The sequence below is a fragment of the Ammospiza nelsoni genome, chromosome 2 (genome assembly GCF_027579445.1).
Source record: "Ammospiza nelsoni isolate bAmmNel1 chromosome 2, bAmmNel1.pri, whole genome shotgun sequence".
NCBI classification, from domain to species: Eukaryota; Metazoa; Chordata; class Aves; order Passeriformes; family Passerellidae; genus Ammospiza; species Ammospiza nelsoni.
In genome coordinates this window covers 56,035,217-56,055,855 of record NC_080634.1, presented here as the reverse complement: position 1 = coordinate 56,055,855, position 20,639 = coordinate 56,035,217, and the positions used below count along the sequence as shown (strand labels likewise).

Genomic DNA, 20,639 nt, shown 5'->3' with positions numbered 1-20,639 from the left:
CTCTGACATTGGAAACACCTCTGCAAAAACTCTAAAATATTTGCTGAATTCCTTGAAATGCTTTGCAGTACTGGAGTCAGAAGAAAAATTACTGCACCAGGCAATCTCTGAATCATTGCTTTCTGTAACAGCACTAGAAAAAAAGGCTTGTCAAGCTGGAGTTCCCCCCCCACCAAGCTGAATGACAAAGCAGTATTGTTAGGCACAGAAAATTTGATGAGGTAAACCCTCATATGAGTCCAACATTGGAATAGCCATGGCTTAAAATACGTCCCCTGTGAAGAACTTTCAGTGACTGCACAGGTCATTTCTGGAGTGTAAGTGATGGATCAGTGGTAAAAAACAAAACAAAACAAAACAAAACAAAACAAAACAAAAAAGAAAAAAATTGAGGTCTTACATGCCCTATTTCATATATTCTGTCTTCAAGTGAAAAGGGAACAAAGAGGAAACATTCTTCTTTCAACATTCTTTCTTGCGTGTTTTAGGTTTAAATTTTAAAGTGCTGTATGCCCCTTCCACAGCTTTGGGCAGGTACATGGGATGCCTTTCCAGCCTTTTCCTAGAGCCAGTGGTTCTCCTCTGACTGTTTCTTTGGGATTGCTTAGCTGCTTGGGCAGTGTCCTGTGAGTATCTCCGGGGAGCCCGAAGGATCCAGTTTGAATGCAGACTGTGTTCACTTGTACTGGTAGCAACTGGAAGACAGAAGACAATCTGGGATTAACAGCTTGTCAGTGACATTTTTATCTGCACAGTGAGGGAACACAGCAAGGGTGGTTGCTGGGTCCTTCCTGGGGGCAAGATCAGGAGACAAACCTGGTTTCACTGCAGGATATCACTCGGGATGGGATTCATTTTATCTAGAATTCCAACACCTGCAGCATAAATATGTATGTGAGAGCTAGTCCCTTCAAATATACTCTTTGGGCACTGCTAAAATGATCTGCTTCAGTTAATCACCTCAGCCTGAAGCAAAGGTGAGAAACATCTATATCCCTCTGCTGATTATACAGGATGACCTTAAATTGGCACATCTTCATTTCTTTGGGCAATCTCATTTTTTTCTGATGGAAACCTCCAGTTATTTAGCCTAATCATCAAATGACTTCTTTTTTGATAGTTGTAAAGGAGTCACCCAGTCATTTCTCAAAAAAAAAAAAAAAAAAGTGAAGAAAAAATTACATTTATACTTTCTATAATTCTCCATAGACAGCTTGAGATACAAATGCAAGGGTGGAGTTCAGCCCTGAGCAGAAGGCAAGCACTATTCCAACCCTGCACGTGCTATATTTGCCATGTAATGACTGCACATAAAATAGTTGCACCCATTCAACAGGGAACAAGTGACATATTACTGTAATTTCACATATTGCATATAATGGTCCTAAATTTGGGAAACAAAACTAGAAGACAACTGATTAATTAAATAAATTCATTAAACAAATGTGGTGTCACAATGCCTTTCCTTCCTCTATCCTCTGCACCCCAAAAGCCATCATATTTGGCTGGTTTATACTGCACCATCAAAATCGACATCCACATTTGGCAGATCCACGTCAGGAACTCTCCGCCATCTCTCTGAGTCCAGGTCTGCAATCACTGAGTCAAAGAAGGCTATTGCTTCTCTTACATCTGAACTGGACTGTGTACCTTTTCTTTCCATAGATGCCTGTTGATCAGACAAAGGAGAAAATAGTTAGCCAAGGGTTGGGCACAATGATTTCTTAATGAGCATACTCTATATGAAAGATGTGTTTGATGCCACATTTCAGGCTGTCAGAAAATAAACACAGGTCCAAACTACTCCACAGTGTAGAAATCAAAGAAAGCAGGGCAGCAGATATCTAACCAATATCCATCCTGTTGCATGTTCAACAACAAGTTTCTTCCACCTGGGCACTACTGGCCAGGTGTTTTGAAATCCCTCAGAATCCATGTACCAGGCCATTTAATTGGGTGGCTAAGTGACAGCTGGGCTTTACGATCAAATTTATCCTGCCTAGCACTAGGTTCCCAAGGAGACACACATTAGAAATGTAGTCATGCAGGGCTCCTTCTGTAATTAATGCTGGGCTCCAGTAGCTTCAGAAGATGAGTCAGGCCTTAAGTAGGCTGAACCCTCCTCTGCAGGCAGCTCTTTCTCTCAGCTGAAAAGGGATTGAGGGGTAACTTTGTTACTAATATAAGCATCTTATTAAAATGCCTAGGTTAGGTGAAATTAATCCAGATCTAAATTGCTGAAGTCTTTTTGAAATTAAAAAGGATGGTGTGCGCTAAATTATGAGTCATTCAACACTGTGATAATTCCCACAGGAAAGGCACACAGTTAAAAATTAGGAGCCTGTCTTGATGAAAAAGGAAATGCCTATCTATAAATGCTGAAGCAGTCATAAAACCTGGGTTAGGGATTCTGAAGGTACAAATGGGATGAATAATTCCTTCCAGGCTCTACCTAATGAAGGGACATATATTTTCCTTGCTGGTCTAAGTCAGGTATAATGTCAGGCTGCAATACCAGCTCAGAAAATTGCTACCCTGGGTTTCAATGAGAGAAAAGGATGCGTGCCATGTCACACCTCTGAAGGACCAGCCTGTTCCCTGTGCTGTGGAGGCAGAGAGATGAACTAGCTGATTCCCCTCCTGACATTATGGGTTGATTGACATCCTGAGAAGTGTTAAAAGATAGCTGCTACCACACATCTACTGGAAATAGTGACTGCTATTATGACTAAGCCCTTATTGGTTAAAAGGCATTTTAAAGACATGCCAATGTGCTCCCCACATCTGACCCACCTCTCTTCTTTTTTTCCACTAGACACAAGTGGCACATTTTGAATCCATAGTGAGATCCCAGGACCCAGGGATCTTTGGATCAAAACTCCCATGAGGACAGGTTTGTCTGGACAAATTACCTTCCTATAAATCATGCAGCAGGTTAGAGAAAGAAGTGAATTCCCACTGATAAGTAATTTAATAAGAGCAGGTAGCCTGGGACAAAACAATTCAAGCCTGGTGATAACACAAACTTTGCAATCTGTGCACATAAAATGTGTAGCTAGGAAGAATAGTCTGAATTGTGTAAAAGGCTTCTTGACCTCTCCCTAATTTTTACAAAGCCAGAGGTATGCAGCTGTGACTCTGCCATTTGTGTTGGCAAGAATACTCTGCTGGTGTTCCTGTCTGTTTCCAAGGGGATGGGTGATGGAGTGAGCATGCCAGTCACTACCAGGACTGTTCATTCACAGGGCCAAAGTCAGATGACAGCATTCGTAGCCTCAGACTGTGGGCGATCCAATTGTTTGCCAAAAAACAAGTTAAGCTTTGGTGTTTTTCTTAAGCAGTATTTTCCGCAGCACATCTCAGAAGTTCACAAACCATTCTGACAGTCTGCTCTGTGACAGAACATCTAAATATGGCAGCAACATTATGTAACGTCAACCTGGCCTAATCAGTAATTTCAGCCCTACACCCCTTCTTCCCACTGTTCCCATTCTTATCCAGCTTAAAGACTGCACGGGATAACCTGTGAGTCTCCTGTTGAAGTCTTGTTTGCAGTCATGTTACCTAAACAGATCAATCCACTTGCTGCAGTCCTTTGTTTTGTCCTCACTGAATCAAGTCCAGAGTCAAGGTAACCACTGAACTGTCCAGTGACATGCTAACCTATAAAGCTTTTATTTCTAGGATACATGAAAATAATCTGCACCAATCATGATATTCCATTTTTATTTTTGTATTTTGATTACAGTAAATGGTTAAGAATTTCACTGTCTAGACATGACCCACCAACTTATTAATGAACAGAGAAAGGAAACCTTAAGAATTCCTCATGCCCCACATCCTACCAGTAGAGGTTGCACTGATGCTAAATGTAGCACTGACAAACTAATTGACTGCTCAAAAAAAAAAAAATCCTGTTTGTTTCAGTGAATTTATAATTATTTTGTGCAAGTAATTTTGTCAATAATAAGACTGCCATGAAACCCAGAGATTACTGCATTTGTCAGTCAAGCTGGACTTCACTAATCATAGTGAAGGACTCAGAGGTACTTCAGTAGAAGGTCAGAGCTTGCTCTTTCATTTCCAACATTTTCCATACTCAGAATTTTTTCCTACTTTCTCTCTCCCAACATTTCCCCCCTCAAACAGAGACATATACATTTCTTTCCATGACCAGTCATTCATTCCTAATTTTACACTGCTTAGAAAGAATCTCAACGTATTTAGCAACACTTAAATTGGTGCAAAAGAAAAATGACAACTGACTGAAAGCAGTAAAGCAGAAAATCAATACAGGTGACATAGCTTTGATGATTTTGTTGCTTAAGACTAAGCACATGGCAAAAGTTCTTTGAAATTACCTTAGAAGGCTCTTTGGAAGGAAGTGGAAGAAATGACTTTTTTCCAGTTTTGGATGATCTTGTGGATGCTGGAGAATCTGAAGCCATATGCATGGATTTCAAGTTATTGATGTTTTCAAGATATTTTTTCCTCAAGGCTAGCAGATCCTGCAGGTACTTCAAGCAGTCCTGAGTCTTAGTGTACATCCAGTCTCTGTCTTCCTCTTTTGGCTGAAAGCAAGAGTCAATGCTGGTTGTACTTCTGCACTTTTTTAGCGGTTCACTAACTTTTTCCTGCTCACCTCCAAGGACATACATGGAAGTGCTGCGGATCAGTCTCACTGCAGAACCAGCTCCATCACTATAAGGAATGTCATCTGTCACGTTTCTTCGCTGGGAGTTGGGGTGAAATATAGAATGGATCTTTTTGAACATAATGTGTCACTTCCTCCCCTTTATACTTTTTCAGCTCCTTAATTTCACACTGGATCTGGCAATCAGCAGCAGTTACCTTTGCCCTCAGCAGACAAGCAAATTGCCACTTACTGTTATGAGAAGGGGAAAAAATCCCTGTGGCTGCACCAATTGTTTTCAGTCTAACATTGTGAGAAGCGTGGTGGTAACCCAGAAATGTCTTTTCTATTCCATTTGTTTCTGTGAAAGATCTTTATCCTTTCCTCGGTTTAAAATATATCTGAGGAGGTCAAACAGCATGCTTTGACCTTTCTTTTGGTGTCTGGTCCCCATAAAAAGCATCAGCACGGAGGCAGGACTTCCCTCTCCCGCGACTCCTGCGCTCCTTTGGGTTCCCTGGGCGCGGCTGCGGGCGGCCGGGGGCGCTGGCCGTGGTGCTGATCCGCTCCCGACCGCCGCGGGGGATGCTCGGGAAGAGTCGGCTGGAATCGGCCTCCACAGGGCCAAAGTCTGGGTGGAGAGGAGTAGTTCCTGTCGAGTGGAGTCCAGCTGCTGAAAGAAGTGGCTCTAGGCTTCACCCGGCAGTAACCAGGAGATGGCTTCAGCTACCTGATAGCTCGGCTCTGCCAGGAGCCCAGCGGATTCAGATGTCAGGCTCTGTTACACTCAATACAAAGATGTCCTGTGTAAGGGATGCTGTAAAATAAAACACTCTTCCAAAGTACTCTTCTGGCAAAATGTTTCAGAGGAACACAAGAATTTGTATCCTTCCACGTTAGTTGTCCTCCTAGATTGGTGCAAGAACATTTAATACAGCGAGTTTGATGGTTGATTTTTGGCTGAAGGTACTGAGAAACTTTGGCTTTTATTGGCATGCTGGAGGCATGGCTAGTATTTGTGACTGTGTGTCCACGTGATGTATGCTTTGGAGATAAGCAGATAGTGAACTGAGGCAATCAACAACAATTTAAAAGCAAGCAGACATACCCCAAAGGGTTTTCAAAAGAGTTTGTTCAAAAGAGTTTTCATAGCTGATCCCACCCAAGCATTGACTGCTTGAGAAAAATTAATTATTTTCAAACCAAATAGATATCACCCTGCAAACACCATTGTGCAAATTTCTTCTAATGACTCTGGAAGTGCTAATTGGAGGCTGAGGCATCCCAAGATGTGTAGGATCTCAACAGGAAAGATAGCTTGGCACATAAATTTGTGCCTATTGCTTTGGGAACTCTGAAAACTGGACACTAAACGTCAACCACAACCATCTCAAAATGTTTCTTTTATTTATAGCTTAAGTTAGTATGTACTTATAACAACTAAGAATTGAGGCAAACGAGTTTTGCCACTTTTTCTGCCTTCTAATAGTAGCAATTCCCATTGCAGCTGAAAGCAGCCTAGAGATTGTTCTGAAATACAGTCAGCTGTTTGGTATCTAGTACTTGTACGGAAATATTCTATTATTGATTCTCTCTAAAGGTCTACTCAATCCTCCAGCTAGATAACAGATTAAGTGGACTTTATGCTAGCATAGATCATTAGAACAGGGAAAAAAATATGAGCTTTCTCACCAGATTTACCTGCCTGAGATAAAGTTTCGGGTCATCAATACTAACATATAATAGTAATAATAATAATTCCATCTACATATTGATTTCCTTTTCAGAGCAAAAGGCTGTAAGGGGGTTTTAATACTCTGTCATGAGTGAGGGACATAAATATCTGTCACAGCCATTTCAGGGAACTTGTTTACCAAGTTAAGAAACTGAGATTTTTTTTCCAGAATAACCCTGATAAAAATGTACATAGATTTGCTACATGGGATAATGGTCTTTGTTTATAGACATGATACCATAGCAGTGAGCCTCAGAGCACTCTAAGGCCTCTTAGTTCTCTTAGTCAGAAAACCCATAAATCAAGAAAATCAGTGGGAAATCAAGGGGAACTCCACTGAGAAACTGCTTATAGTATCAGAGATTATCTTTCAATTGCAGATTGATTTATAAACTCCCCTGGGTTTATAAATAGCAACAGGGCAAAGAAAAAACCAGAACCAACCAATGAACCAGAAAACTCCCCAAGGTTCTGTTGATGAAACCACAGGAAAAGGTACACCTGTGAAGAATAAATATGATTATATGCACTGCATTTGAAAAACATTTCATATGGGCCATAGCTTTTCCTACTCTGCTTCAACTGAATACTAAAAATATATGCTGACATCTCACTAATTAAAAAAAAAAAAAAAAGAAAAAGCTTTCAGGCTCTAAAGAGAGTTCTCAATTTCAAACATGCTCATTCCCAATTTTTTTAAAAGCTTGCTGGGTCACATTCATTCTGTGCCAACACATGTGTCATTCCCATTGTTCATGGTGTTGTTAAAATAAGGAAGTATTAATAAATGCATGAAGCAATACAATAACTGCATTATATAATAGAATTTCATTTGCAGTCATAAAAGGTCATTTACAATTATTTCAGACATGAATGTTTTATTCTATGCTTTGGTAATGGGCAGTGAGACAATCTTTCTCTCCTATTGTATATTAATTTGTTTTCTTCAGAGAATCTACTGTAATTTAAATAGCTCCATGGATTTAAAAATTTAAAGGATGACATAAAGGATATACTCTACTTTGTTTTCTAAGAAGAGAAATGTCATTAGAAATGTTTTTTTTGAGGTATTTTCCTTTAAGGCATTTGCTTTTAAATGTTTCTAGAGTAGTGTTTTATTTATTTATACTCAAACTGTTTCCCATGCACCTGTAAGTGTCCCTTTTTAGGTAAATAACAGGGCAATTATAATTCAGCCACAACCACAGATCACAGGTCCCTTCCCCACAGTTACTGCTGTGGACTGAATATGCTACTGTTATCTAAGACAACTGGTAAGTAAAAGTGAGGGTCTTATTCAAGAATTATTTCCTTCTGCACAGACACTCATCAAATGCCACATACAGCTGAAGAAGAAAATTTAATTCTCTTAATTCAAAGTTCCAAATTCATGGACAGCTATTAAATCATAAATAAAGACCTCTCAAAGAAAGAGCTTGTGAGAAGCAGATCAAATAGACCAGACTCATCAAATAGACCACACTAAATATTTAATGGCATCTAAGATTACTGGCTTTGACAAGGCAATGCTCACACCTTGCTTGTTCATTTGGCTACTTGAATCTGACTTCATTTACTCAATGTTTTTTGTTTCAAGTCACTTTTTTCCTATTACTGCTTTCAACAAGTCTGTCTTCTTTGCAGCTACCAGCGATCTAAATTCCATTTAGCAACACCCAATCACTTCCAAAACTGGTTTTTGTTGGTTTTTTTTCTAGCCCTGGCAGAAAAAAATATCTGCTCCTGATCTGCTATGACTGGATAGGAAAGTCAAGTTAGAAAATCCAATATATGTGCTTTGTTTATCTAAATTAACTACACAGTTGGAAAAAAAAAACATAAAATCAAATGTACAGATAAATACGCTTAAGCATTTTCATCAATAAGTTATTTGTCAAAATGCATTTTTTCTCTTGAATAACATGCCAAAATGCATAAAATCTCTTTACTTGATGGTTAAATTTCATCATGAATGAAACAAAGAAATGTCAAATCATCCTTGAAACAAAGTTCTGATTTCCAACAAGAAAATCTTTGATAAACTGTAGATGTCAACATATTCTTTTTCTATCACAAAATTTTATCAATCTATTGTATCATATCAGTTAGGATAATACATTTTATTATATTTAAAAATTTAAATGAGAACACGTTCTTTGCTTTTAAAGAAAAAAAAGTTCCACACATAAAATATGTGAGTGGATAGCAAAGTTACTGAGGCTTGTGCTATTTTAGCTAGCGCAGAAATTAGAGCACACTTGTCAGCCTCTGGTGAACTCTTCCATGTCTTTGTAGCTGCATAAAAAGTAGATTCTTTGGACAGAGCTAATTGAGAGTCCAAAACAGAGGACAACAAAGTAAGTAATTCACAACAGCAAGAATCAACACTTTGCTGCCTAGTCCCTGACTATTTCATGTATTTCATTGAAGTTCTGCAAAGACACACGCACACACACACACACACAGACACACAACCTGTTAAATATTTAAGAGAAAGACAATAAATGCAGAGCATGCTGAGACCACAGCTCAGTTCTCAAAAAAATTTAGCATCCCTGGCTGCATATGGTAGTAGTTACGACACTTAGTGGTTCAAAGATCACACGTACTTTAAAATATGAGCTGGTGGTGCATTTCCAAATCATAAATCAGGTGCTGATCATCAGTGCTTTTGGAGGTTGGCAGGAAACATCCATTATTAGTGCAATACCACTGGTTCCTAACTTTCACTGGCTAAAAGTGAAGATGGAAGAAGAACTGACGTTGTTACAAAGCAAAGAAGAATCCTCAAGAACGGTTATATCTGCTCTTTTAGCCGACAGAGGTAACAGTCCATTCTGCCTTCCTAAAACTGCAGTCAGGAAATGCTTGATATTGCTCCTCTTTTGGGAAGTTCACAAAGTATGGGAAAGGAGATAAATTCTGATACCATGCATTTCAAACATCTATGACAGCTTATTTGAGGCATTAAAGTGGAGAAATCAGTTTCTCAAGATTGAAGATAAAGATTTTCATTTGAGCTGATTCAGAGGAAAATGCAGCGAAATCTCTTTGTTGCCCACCTGTCAATCTTGATTTTTAATGGTACATGCCTGAGCTGTGTCAGACAACACTAACCTGTCAAAACAGCTGAGTCACAACATTGACTCTCCTAACAGAAGACAAATAGGTTTTTTTGTAAATCTGGAACATCAGCTATCCATCTAACCTAAATTTTAATCGAAGTATTACCATTTGACTTAGAAAGCATACGCTCTCCTTAAATTTTTGCCACATGAAAAATTTCATACATTGATCAGGTTTTGTTGCAGCATAAAGCACAGCCTGGGACCAACAAAAGCAATGACTGCAGTCCTACCAGGCATGAGAAAATAAAGAAATGCTGATTCATGTGCAGTAACAAGTATGGAAAATTATTACACAAATGAGATATCAATCCTTTAAAAAAATATTATTATGATGATAATAATAATGTTGTTGTTGTTGGGGAAATTTTTGCATATATTCTGTAACAAAGCAATAAGATGAATGCTAGTGAAACACAACCTACTTTAGACCTATGTCTACAGCTGTTGCTTGGCAGCCTTTCAGAGGCTGAGAGGTTACCACACTTATCCCCTGCTGTATCTAGCCTCCTCCTTCCTTTTGTTTCCTCAAACAACCATGCTATCATTAAAAACTCCATCTCTTTGACAAGCTTGACAAGGGAACTTTGTCTTGTCTTCTGTCACACGGGGTCAAGGGAACAACCAGTTGGCCTTGCTTGTTTTGTTGGAGGAATTCGTGTCCTTTTAGTGGAAACTCTGTTAGGACCTTTCAGAGCTTTGTTAGTCTTTGTTGAATTAGATATTGTCTCGCCTCTTGAGTCCTTTGTTCCCAAGATGGCTGAAGAATTATTGTGATGTCCAGCTTGTTGCCTGTCACATCCATCACCCATTGATGGAGTCTTTGGCAGGTGAATGTGATAAATAGCCAAAATTCCCTCATGATAGCTCAATGAGGAATGGAGGTTGTAAGCAGCAGTTCTTCCAATTGGTTTATAAAACACAAACATTTAAATGACCTGTCTGTCATGATCTCTAACTGGATCATCTGTTACTCATTCCAGTTAAATTCTAATACACAATTATCCTTCCCACAAAGGATGTTCATGGGAGGAATAATGAAAAGGGACAGCATGTCTTTTGAAGTCACAGGGCTGCCAGACTCCGTCACTCATTCCCAGGCAAGGCCTTCACCTCCAGACTTTTTCATAGGCGCTCTTGGATCTTATAATTATCTCCTTCCTGCTCTGCTAACCCAGTGAAAAAGGACAAAGCTAATTTAAGTGGAGAAGCAAAAAAGGAGCAGTTTGGCTGGGATATCTGAGAAAGAGGGGCTCAGTGCAAGCGAGGTATCATTGGCACTCTAGGGAAGATGGAAATACAGAAGAAATTACCAATTCTTCTTCAACACTTACCAATAGTGGGCGTTTGCATCTTAACAATTTTCTGTTCATATCACAATGTACCTGGAAAAAAAAAAACCTGTATATAGCCTAAAACACAGCCTGCCCTGTCCCTGTCCCCACTGCTGCAACATAATTAATCAAAGGGGACTATTATCTTTGCTATAAGCTTCTTGAACACATCTCCTAGTACATCTCCTTCAGCACCTGCAAAGGCACTTACAAAGTGAAGCAACTTTGGTTGTGCTAAAGGAATACAAGGAGCCAGTCAGGGCCCTTCCAGCAGGGAGCAGCTACACCTGCAGTGACACCCTACAAGAACCAAATGCTACGACACCATCACTACCACGAGGGTCCCTCACCAGCCACCTGCTCCAGCAACTGCTGGCATTGCTCCATGCACCATGAGAATAGAAATGTTTTACTGATGATAAGTAGCTCCCTGAGGAGAAGCAACCCAAAATAAGCAGGGTAATTATTAAGCAGGTTATTAGGAGCAGTTTTTGTTGCCTCTCTCTGAGCGGTAAAGAAGCAGACGAAATGAGATTCCATGTTTTTCTTTCACACCAGTTTTAACATAAAATGTGGTAGCTGGTAAACATGAATTCTTTCTCCTTGGATAATTTGATCTTTTGCCTCTACTTTTGCCTCTACTCTACTTTTCCCACCTACCCAACCTTCCACTGTCCTTGTAACACAGCCAGTCTGTATTAAGACACATTTAAAGGACTGGGGAAAGAGAAGAAGAGGTGACTCCACAGCCTTGCCTACCACTTCCAAGCTAAACTTCAGACCATTTCCCCTATACCCCCTGAGAATAGTCAAGTAATATACACAGGTGTGGCTATTTGCAGGGGCAAAGGGAGTTCATTTGGATCCTCTGAGGAACTTTCAGTCAATCAATCCCTTCTTCCAGAGTAGCTGATCTATGATGTGGGATCTAAATACGAGAGCAAAAATATCATACTGAAGCAGGGGCTGCACAGAAGTTGCAAAGTGGCCCACTGCCAGCCTGTTGGGCACAGGGTGGCTGCTTTTGGGTATCTAGATTCAAAAAGCCTGCATGAAGCCCTTCAGCAACTTGCAGACACTTGATGAGTCGCTGGTGTAGGTATTGCTTGCAGTGGGTCCACCTTTGAGATGGCTAATCAATAATACTGAAGAAAGCAAGACAAAAACAATTAAATTGTTATCTACTCATATTCTTAAAACAACCTGGAAAGTCTTCACAAAGTTTAGATTTCAGCCAGGTCAGAAAATCACTGAGACATAGGCACAGGTGGTCACGGATGGTGAAATGGGTTTGCAGCTTGGCAAGGTGTTTGCAGTAATTTGCAAAGCCAAATGACACTTTCCAGGCTAAGATACCTTTTAAATTCACAAAGGTTGCAAATCAACTTAGTCTGTGTTCAGAGGAATATGGAAATTTTTTATTCCTGTGCCCTGAAATGTGGCAGGACGTGTGCCTTTGGCCCAAGGTGGGCAAAACATGGAGATACTAGCTGTGTTTTTCTCTGTGACCTCCAGGTCAGGCAGGAGGGAGTGAAACTAGGTTAACTGAAACAGAAGGAAATATTCATGTGAACCCTGGTGAACTGGAACAGCTGAGTCGTACAGGTCTGTAATCTGAGCATCAGCACAAAATGAAAGGGACAGCCAGAGTGGCAAGGACTGAGGCAGCCAGCATTTTTCTTGTGATTTTTTTTTCTAAAACCATTATTCAGAAAAAACATCTCAAGGAAACTGTGGTAGTTACAGAAACACACAGGCCAAAGTTACAGATCAAATAGCTGCCAGAGCTGGCAGCAAGCTTAGGTCACTGCTCTTGTGAGTCAAAACACTCAGCAAGGACTTCATGGAGGATCTTCAACATATCCACTGGGGCTAAGCAGATACAGCAGGAACATCCAGAAAAAATTGCTGCAGTGGAAATGAGCTGCAATCTATCATCTATAATTCTCCCTGCATAAAAAGAAATCCAATTGTCTGAAAACATGAGACAGCAGAAACTGAGTTGATATTTCAATTTAATTCACTTCAGTTCACCTTATTGACTTCAACAGTATGCAGAACACTATCTTTTATCACTCAAGTGTCACTGTTCATTTTTTTGCATAGTCAATATGGTTATGGTTATTGATGTGCTTATGAAATATGCACTTAAATTTCTTCACAGTTTGCCTGGATGTGTGCCTGTGGATATCAAAAATTGTTCTGTGGTGTCTGGGTGAGGCTTTGGGGGAAAATTGAGGTGGTTTCAAGGGGAAATAGGTAGGCCACCCTCACGAAACCAACCTTCACAAGGTCACAGACCTCTTTGCAAAGTTCACTGCTGTTGTGGAGCTTATAATGTCATATTTTCCAAGAAGTGCTCTATTTATTCCATTTCATTGGCGCATCCTGCCAGAAGTGATTATGTTTTCTCCTCGCTCTACATGACAGACAATTTTTTTTTTCTTTCTGAAAAAGGTTACTGTGCAGAGACCAGGCTTTGCTTTCTGCCTTTCCTGAGCCTGCGGGTCAGCCCACAGCACCTTAGCTACTGCCAGAACATCTGCAGAATGTCCATCAGCCAAAGACGACACCCACCCTAGAGAGCTGCGTTCCCTTCTTGCCAGAATTGAGCTGCTTGTCCCAAACTACAGAGATGCTGGGGATTGCCTGGCTTTTTCCACTGTTTTTCTCTTCTCCTGAGTCAGTCTCCTGATGGTTTGGAACACGAGGGAGGATGCTCGCAAGGCCTCGGCAGCGCTCGCTCCCGAGATCGGCTCCTTTGCCGATCAGTTTCACCGCTAGATGGGAGCCTCGCCCTCCGGAGTCTCCGCGTCTGACTCCCGGCTGCACCACTGCACGCACGAGCTTCCCAGGGACGCGGGTCTTTACCTGCACTAATAGCAATATTCCCTGGGCTAAGACATTTCTTTAGCTCGTACACGGAAGGTATAAAACTGTACAAACCTCCCAGGTGCGGTGGTATTCTTAGACAAAACTGCAGAGAGTACTACAGCTGTATCTGTACAGGTGATATGAAATAGATAGGATTGGCCATGGATAAAAAAAAGGGAAGAGAACAAAATGACTGCTTCCCTCCAGTCTCAGCACAGGAGGCAATCCCTGGTGGTTCCCAGTTGGGCTTGCACTGAAGTCCCCAGAGCAGCCCTGAGTTCCCAGGGCATAACATAAACAGGAGCTATACACTCAATTTTCCTCACAACGTTTCTGTCAGCAAGCACCACAAAAACGAAGAGTGAGTTTTCACTGGTTGCTATAAGAAATTGCTCGCAAAATGTTTCTCATGAATGAATATTTTTTATGTCTTATTTCAGAGAAGCGAAATGTGAATTTTTATGTTACGGATTCAAGGTGCTTAGGATGCATGGCTCTCATGGGAATATTCTCTAACTGAGGAAGTAGCTCTCAGTAATGGGATATGAACTGCTGAATACTCACAATTATGAACTCAGGATTTGCTTCTGCAGAAAACTCCTGCTGGCTCTTAGCCAATATCAATGAGATCAATGGCAGATATTCCTGCTCTCTAATGCCAAGCCAGATGCTGAGAACTCCACTGCTGTAGAAGACAGCAAATTCATTTCAATACTTGGACAGAGCAAACAGAAAACCTAGTTTATAGAAATTTGCTTAGAGAATCAGAAGACCATTTGTGAGAAGAATTTCTAATGTTCATGTATCATTAGTCCTTAGTTTTATAACCCCACAGAAAGCTCCTTGTTTCTTGCTCTTCATTATTTTTTTAATAAAAGCACAGGTATCTGACATAATCTTGCTGTATGTCAACTGTTTCCACACATAATGTCACAGCTGTAATTTCTGTAGTGGTGCTGAATTCAGAATTAGAATTAGCATTCAGTTTACATTAGATGTTATGCATCTACATCTGTGCAGGAGCATCAGATAGTGAAAGGTCTCACCCCCACCTCTGAGGGTAACATGGATTACATCTACCTAAATAAATTCTCTTTTTCCCCCCAGAATATCTGAGTTTACCTTTTAAGCCAGCTGGAAAGACTGTGCTCTTGCCCTCATTGTGATTTGCACTCTTTAGTGGGGCTCCAGAGGGTACAAGCCAAAATTGCCAAAAAGCACATAGCCGGTGTGGGCTGTCACAATCTGGTCATGATTGCACAGGGACATGGTCCTGTTCCATCCAACAGTCCAGGCACATCTCTTAAAGGCTGGGCCCTGAGCTGGTATGGACAAGATAATTCAAGAGATTTACTCACATTCACTGAAGTCAAGGATTTGGTACACACTAGCACATATTGGTACAGGTTAGGGAAAAAAAACCACTATGGATTTGTTTTTGTTATAAAATAGCTGGAAATTTCATATTGCCATTTGTAAATGGATTGTGTATAACACAGAGAGCAGAATCAATACTCTTATAGGCTTCACAAGCAGCTCTTTTCTCTTGGGTGGCAGCTCTTCCCTCTAGAGCTCTGCCTGGGATAAGAATTGTGCTGTCCTTGCTCTAGATGTAATTAATCCCTTCTGTTCATTTAAGTCAATATTTTTTATAGTGCTGCTTGGTTTTATTGGTTGTCTTTTTTGGGTATTTGGGCGGAAGGGGGAAGAAATACCATCTCTGTGAAGCAATTGCATTATGATAGGCAATACTGTTGTTCATTGCAGGAAGAGGGATGCCTTATGTTTATGAGCTAGACCACCCCACATAGCAGTTCTCCCTGTGGGATAAACTATTTAAAGTTTACAGGTAGTGTATCTAACACTCCAAAAACTTTACTTTCCCTGGAAAATTGTTTGGTTTATGTAACCAGAGATTACGCTGGAGATAATTATAACTGAAATGGATGAAAAATCTTGGACTTGGTCATGGTTTCTTTGCCTACACATTCCCATTCATTCCCTGGGTTACAACATGGTCCCACACCAGCTGGAGCTTATGGCTAAGCTTGACAGAACTTGAGCACTACAGGACAATAGTCTGAAACGACAATATCCAGCTATCCAGCTCATATATATCACAGTTTATATGGTAACAAGGAAAGGAAGAAGCTATAGCTGAATGGAAGAAAAGAAAGAAAACACAAAACCTCAACTGATAGGAATCATGAGTAGGTGCACTATCTGACAACACTCTGAATTAATATCTGAAATGAAACACACATCAGATTGCCAGTGTCTCTATAAGTGCCAATTACTCTGAAAGCCATTTGGGGGCAAAAGCAAAAGGCTCATTCTCAGCAGTATCAGTACTGATTGATGGATGATGTCACTATTGCATCACTGCCTGTTGTGGTAGGAATTGTGTTCATTGAATGGAAAACTGTAAATAATAAATATATACTGAGCTTCTATATACAGCACCTTTTTTGTCATACTAATAATTTTCAGTTTTCTGTGATTTGCAGATGGCTGAGATTTTGCAAGTGGAAAATCCACACAGACAGAGTCGAAGCTGCTATATGTGAAGAGATGAGAATGCCAGTCTGATAACTATAACTTTAATCCAGAATTTATTTCAGTTTTATTTTAATCTATAGTTATAAGACAGTCATGTGAACATTCATTTAATGGGCCAAATTGCTGATTTTTTTCCTCTTTTTATAAGACAACTGCTGCCTAGACATGCACCAGATTCAGTAGATTCACAATCTGTTCCTTAATCTAATTACTAATAAAGGTGTCTGCAGAAAACTTTTTTGGCTTGCTGAGTTTTACAAAGTTTAATGTTGCTTTATCAGCCAGAGATATAAGTTAAAGGCTTCACTGGTTCCAATGTCTGATACAATTAGGTTAATGGCATGAAGCCACTGGAGTGTGGGGATGCAGGCAGACTGCTCTGTGCCCAGGAGTCAGAGCCATGGTCATATTTGCCCTTGCTGTCAAAGAGAAGAGAATAGCAATGACAACAGTAGCTAGAAGGATCTTTCTAGAAATAAAAACTGGCAGGCTCTCCTTGCTCTCTCATGCCCGTAGGCAGCTGTCCTACAAAGTGCTCACACTTCCTAGAAATTTCAGCAGGCTTTTCTGGGCGTGGGCAGAGAATTTTTCAGAAAACAAAATAAAACAAAACCCCCCAAAAACAACAACAACAAAAACATCCAAAAATAAAACATAAAGAAACCAACTCCCCCCCCCAAAAAAAACCCCACACCCACACTAAAAAAACCCAATCCCATAGAAACAATCTGGTCTAATGAAAGATGTGTAATGCTGTGCTCACCATGTCTGAGTCGTTCCTTATGTAGGCAATAGCATGAGAACATTAGAAGAGATCACAATGAGGCCTCTCTCAGTGAGAACTCACCTCAAATGACTTTCACACTCCTGGAAAAGTCCCTAACTTGTTAAACTTCTTGCAGCAGCTTCCTAAGTAAGGGGGTTTTCTCCCCCATTTTTTTTCCCAGCTCATCTCCTCCATTTTAATGAAGTTTTTTCTTAGTTTCTATCCACCTGCTTCCAAGCTGTGTTCTAATTCAGCTGTAACGACCTCAGTATTGGAATGACTGGCTAATTGTCATCCCTGACCACTGTTCTGGCTATATAATGGCTTATCTCACTCACCATGCACATTTGGGACTAAGATCAAAGACACCAAGTTCAATGTCACAGATATCTGTGACATATCTGTGCACTCCTACCATAAAGGTTTCTCTTTGACAGAGGTGTAAGGGAGCTTCTGCCTTGAACTACACCCTCTGTCATGTGGTCCTGCCTGTGTATTAAATGGAAATTTTTACAAAGTGTTACTGCAAAAGAGCCTGAGGTGTATATGTACATACATACACACACAGATACATATATGTGTGATCCTGGCAAGATCAAACTTTAGCCATCAAACTTCATGTGTATGTATATGTACACATGAAGCCATTACCCTGAGTCAGTCAGATTTCAGCTACTTATAGACTGCTTCTAGATTTTTCTCTTTTCCACAAGTTAAAAAGAAATTACTTTCAGCCATAATCCTGCTCTTGTGCAATGCAGAAAAGGAGGTGACCAGGAGGGAATGGAAAACAGACAGCAGATTAGGGGGAATGTTCTTCTTCTCATTAGAGAGATGAATGATCACCATGTGACCACTCATGCAAGGGTCAGACTCCGCTTTTTCACTGGCACTGAAAGCCAGATTATCCAGAATGTTAGGGATGTTCCCTGCTGCATAAGCATGAAAAAATTTCAAACAGAGCCTTAAAGGAGCAAGAGAGAACTAGAGAGAACCCCTTAATGTAAATCTACCCTGGTTTCAGCTTGAAAATAATTCATTATGTTCACAGAAATGCTATGAAGATGAAGGAAGGTAAATGGATATTATATGGCTCAGGTCCCACAGCAGTCTGTGTTCACAAGGCACTGCACTTAGTTTTATAAACCTTGTTCCAGATGCCCTGTTGCATGACTCCAGCCAGCAGGATTTGGGACCTAAGCTCCCACGTGGCCCGGGAGTGTCCCCACCAGCTCTGGAATCTCAGAACTATGCTCCACTCCTTCATACAGACATACCTTCTAACATCTTCCTTCCACAGACATGGGTGAAAAGGTGTTAGACAGCACCTTGTGGTTCTGTCAGCACCACAGGATTGAAAGTCACATCAATGACACTTAATTGTGGAGTGGGAAAGGAAGCACTTGATAGCTTTTTAGTAGACAGGCTTTGAATCCCACTAGAATGGATTTCTAATTCTCTAAAAGTAGCCCCTTTCTTCTCATGCCCAAGTGTAACTTCAAAGCATCACTTAAAGAGCTATATTCTTACAAAATATCACTTGAGCTGATGGAACTCAAATGCCTCCAGAAGATGTGAGGCATGTGACTTCTACAGATCTTGGTGTAAAACCAAATTCAGATAAACACCAGTAGCACCTCATCACACAACATCTGCCTTCTTTGTGGCTGCTTTCCATGTCCCCAGCCACCCTGCTGGAACTGGTCAGCTGACCCCTGAATATCAATTAAAGCTCATGTAATCCCATGACATGTATGTGTACGTACAAGTGTTTGTAGCATTCCAACAAACTGCTTGTTTGGTCATTGTCATCTAGAATTACATTAATTTTCTGGTTCAGGGCACAAAATCCATCTTGCAGGTACATACATGGGGTATTGGTTTCACTAACTCTAAGTGGTGATATCAGTTGTTTAAGATGCCGCCTACTCCCCAAAAGCGTGCTGCCTATTACTTGGAAGAGAACAAATCCCTCTGCAGATGACTCAGAAGACCTATTCATTTTCCCTGGCTTTGAAGGAAGTCCAAAGGGATATGTGTCACATTCTGTGTGTCTAAACTTCATCAGATGGACTGCTTGCCCAGGAATCTTCTCCAAGAACCTCTGCTGCATGGGAGAGAGGGAGATCTCCCGACACACAGACACTCCAGCACTGTTCAGGGCAGCAGGCAGGCAGCCCAAGCCAAGGGTCCAGCTACAGCAGCCACAGCAATACCCCATTCCCTGTTCCCTGGGCAGGGAACTCGGAATCAGGGGAGCTCCTTTCTGTGCAGGGGATTTTTGCCAAGCTGCGGTGCAAAAGAGTGAGGGCTGGACTTCAGACAGTTCTAAATTGAATGGAAAAGAAAAGAAAGCCAAGTTGTAACTGAGGAGCAGTTGTAAAATTAGTTCAAATAACAGTATGATGCATGTCATAGAAAGGTTTCCTCTTATAACCACATCTGTACAAATAGTGAGAAAAGCAAATAGCTATATCTCTTGTTATAGACTAAGTAAATATTCTGCTAATGTAGATGCTGTGGAAAGCCGAGGTGTTTTGTTCAAATAAAGGTATCAGATTAGCAGCAGGATTCATAGTCTTTTAGATTTCACTAACATATGCAAAACAACAAAGACAACATTCTTACAACTCTTCCTGTCTTCTTAGTACTGTGTAAATTTTACCTACCTGTTGTTACAAGGCATCCCTGATCTGGTAATAATTAGCATTTATGCCATGATTTATAGAAGGTTGATTAGTTTTCTTATTATATTATTTCATTATTAAGAAACTTATTGGTTTTCAGACAGTTACCATGTACTTGGACTTAATTGGTCTACTAATTTAAATACTATCATCATTGGCTAATTAAGATGCTACTCTTTGGCAAACAAATTTCTGTAACACATTTCACATGTTCATAACAACAGGTGTAGCAAGCTAAGATAAGAATTGTTTCTCATTCTATTCTCTGATCTTCTCACAGACTTTTCCCCGGGACAATGCCTGGGAAAGTTGTTTCTCTCTGTGGCCAGAGAGCTGCTGCCGCACCTACCCTTTCAACAAAGCCATTAACCCTTTCAACACCCTGGCAAGATCAAACTTTACCCAGGCACCTGCTCTGTGGGAAGGTTGTCATCCCTATGTCCAGCCTTTTGCCTCCCCTGCAAGGTGGACAGATACGCCTGTGCTCTTTGGTCACTCACAATAGAAGAGAAGCTACAGCAGATAAACCACTATGTAGATACTGGATAGTAAACCACTGCTATTTTTTATTGGCTGGTGAAATATTCCAGAGCCCACACTTGGCTCCCTGAGTCACCTACAACACTTTCCACAACCACTGCAAAATTAGTCACAAGCTACACTATGAGCTCCCACCATTATCAGCCATTAAAATTCTTCCTTACTTACAGAATGTTTAAACACATGTTATTATATCATGGCTGATATAATCGAGGGTGACAATGTGGGTGGGGAGGTGAATAAGACTTTTTTGGTCCATTTACTTCTTCCACTGCCCAAAAACTTTGCCAAAAACACAGGAAAGGAAGCAATCACTCAAACAATCCAATAAACATTTTCTTCATGTGGGTGATCTCATGATACTGCAACCACAGTAACTATAGTGG

The 20,639-nt window shown here is 40.5% G+C and overlaps 1 protein-coding gene across 1 annotated transcript; it reads right to left on the bottom strand.

Annotated features, from left to right (window-relative positions):
- Positions 1 to 462: 462 nt before the first annotated feature.
- On the bottom strand, positions 463 to 4,775 carry C2H13orf42 (chromosome 2 C13orf42 homolog). The gene is made up of 3 exons (XM_059493950.1): positions 4,362 to 4,775; positions 1,522 to 1,669; positions 463 to 695 (listed from the first exon to the last, which is right to left on the bottom strand). The coding sequence occupies exons 1-3, from the start codon at positions 4,773 to 4,775 to the stop codon at positions 463 to 465; spliced, it is 795 nt and encodes a 264-aa protein (XP_059349933.1).
- Between the last annotated feature and the right edge of the window lie 15,864 nt (positions 4,776 to 20,639).

Bases quoted from the DNA above. Each gene is read 5' to 3' on its own strand.
- C2H13orf42 (XM_059493950.1), bottom strand. From the start codon at position 4,775: ATGTTCAAAAAGATCCATTCTATATTTCACCCCAACTCCCAGCGAAGA. The intron at 1,670-4,361 runs GTAATTTCAAAG...TCTGATCAACAG, and splicing joins CTTCCAAAGAGCCTTCTAAG to GCATCTATGGAAAGAAAAGG. The intron at 696-1,521 runs GTGCAGTATAAA...TCTGTCTTCCAG, and splicing joins TGTGGATGTCGATTTTGATG to TTGCTACCAGTACAAGTGAA.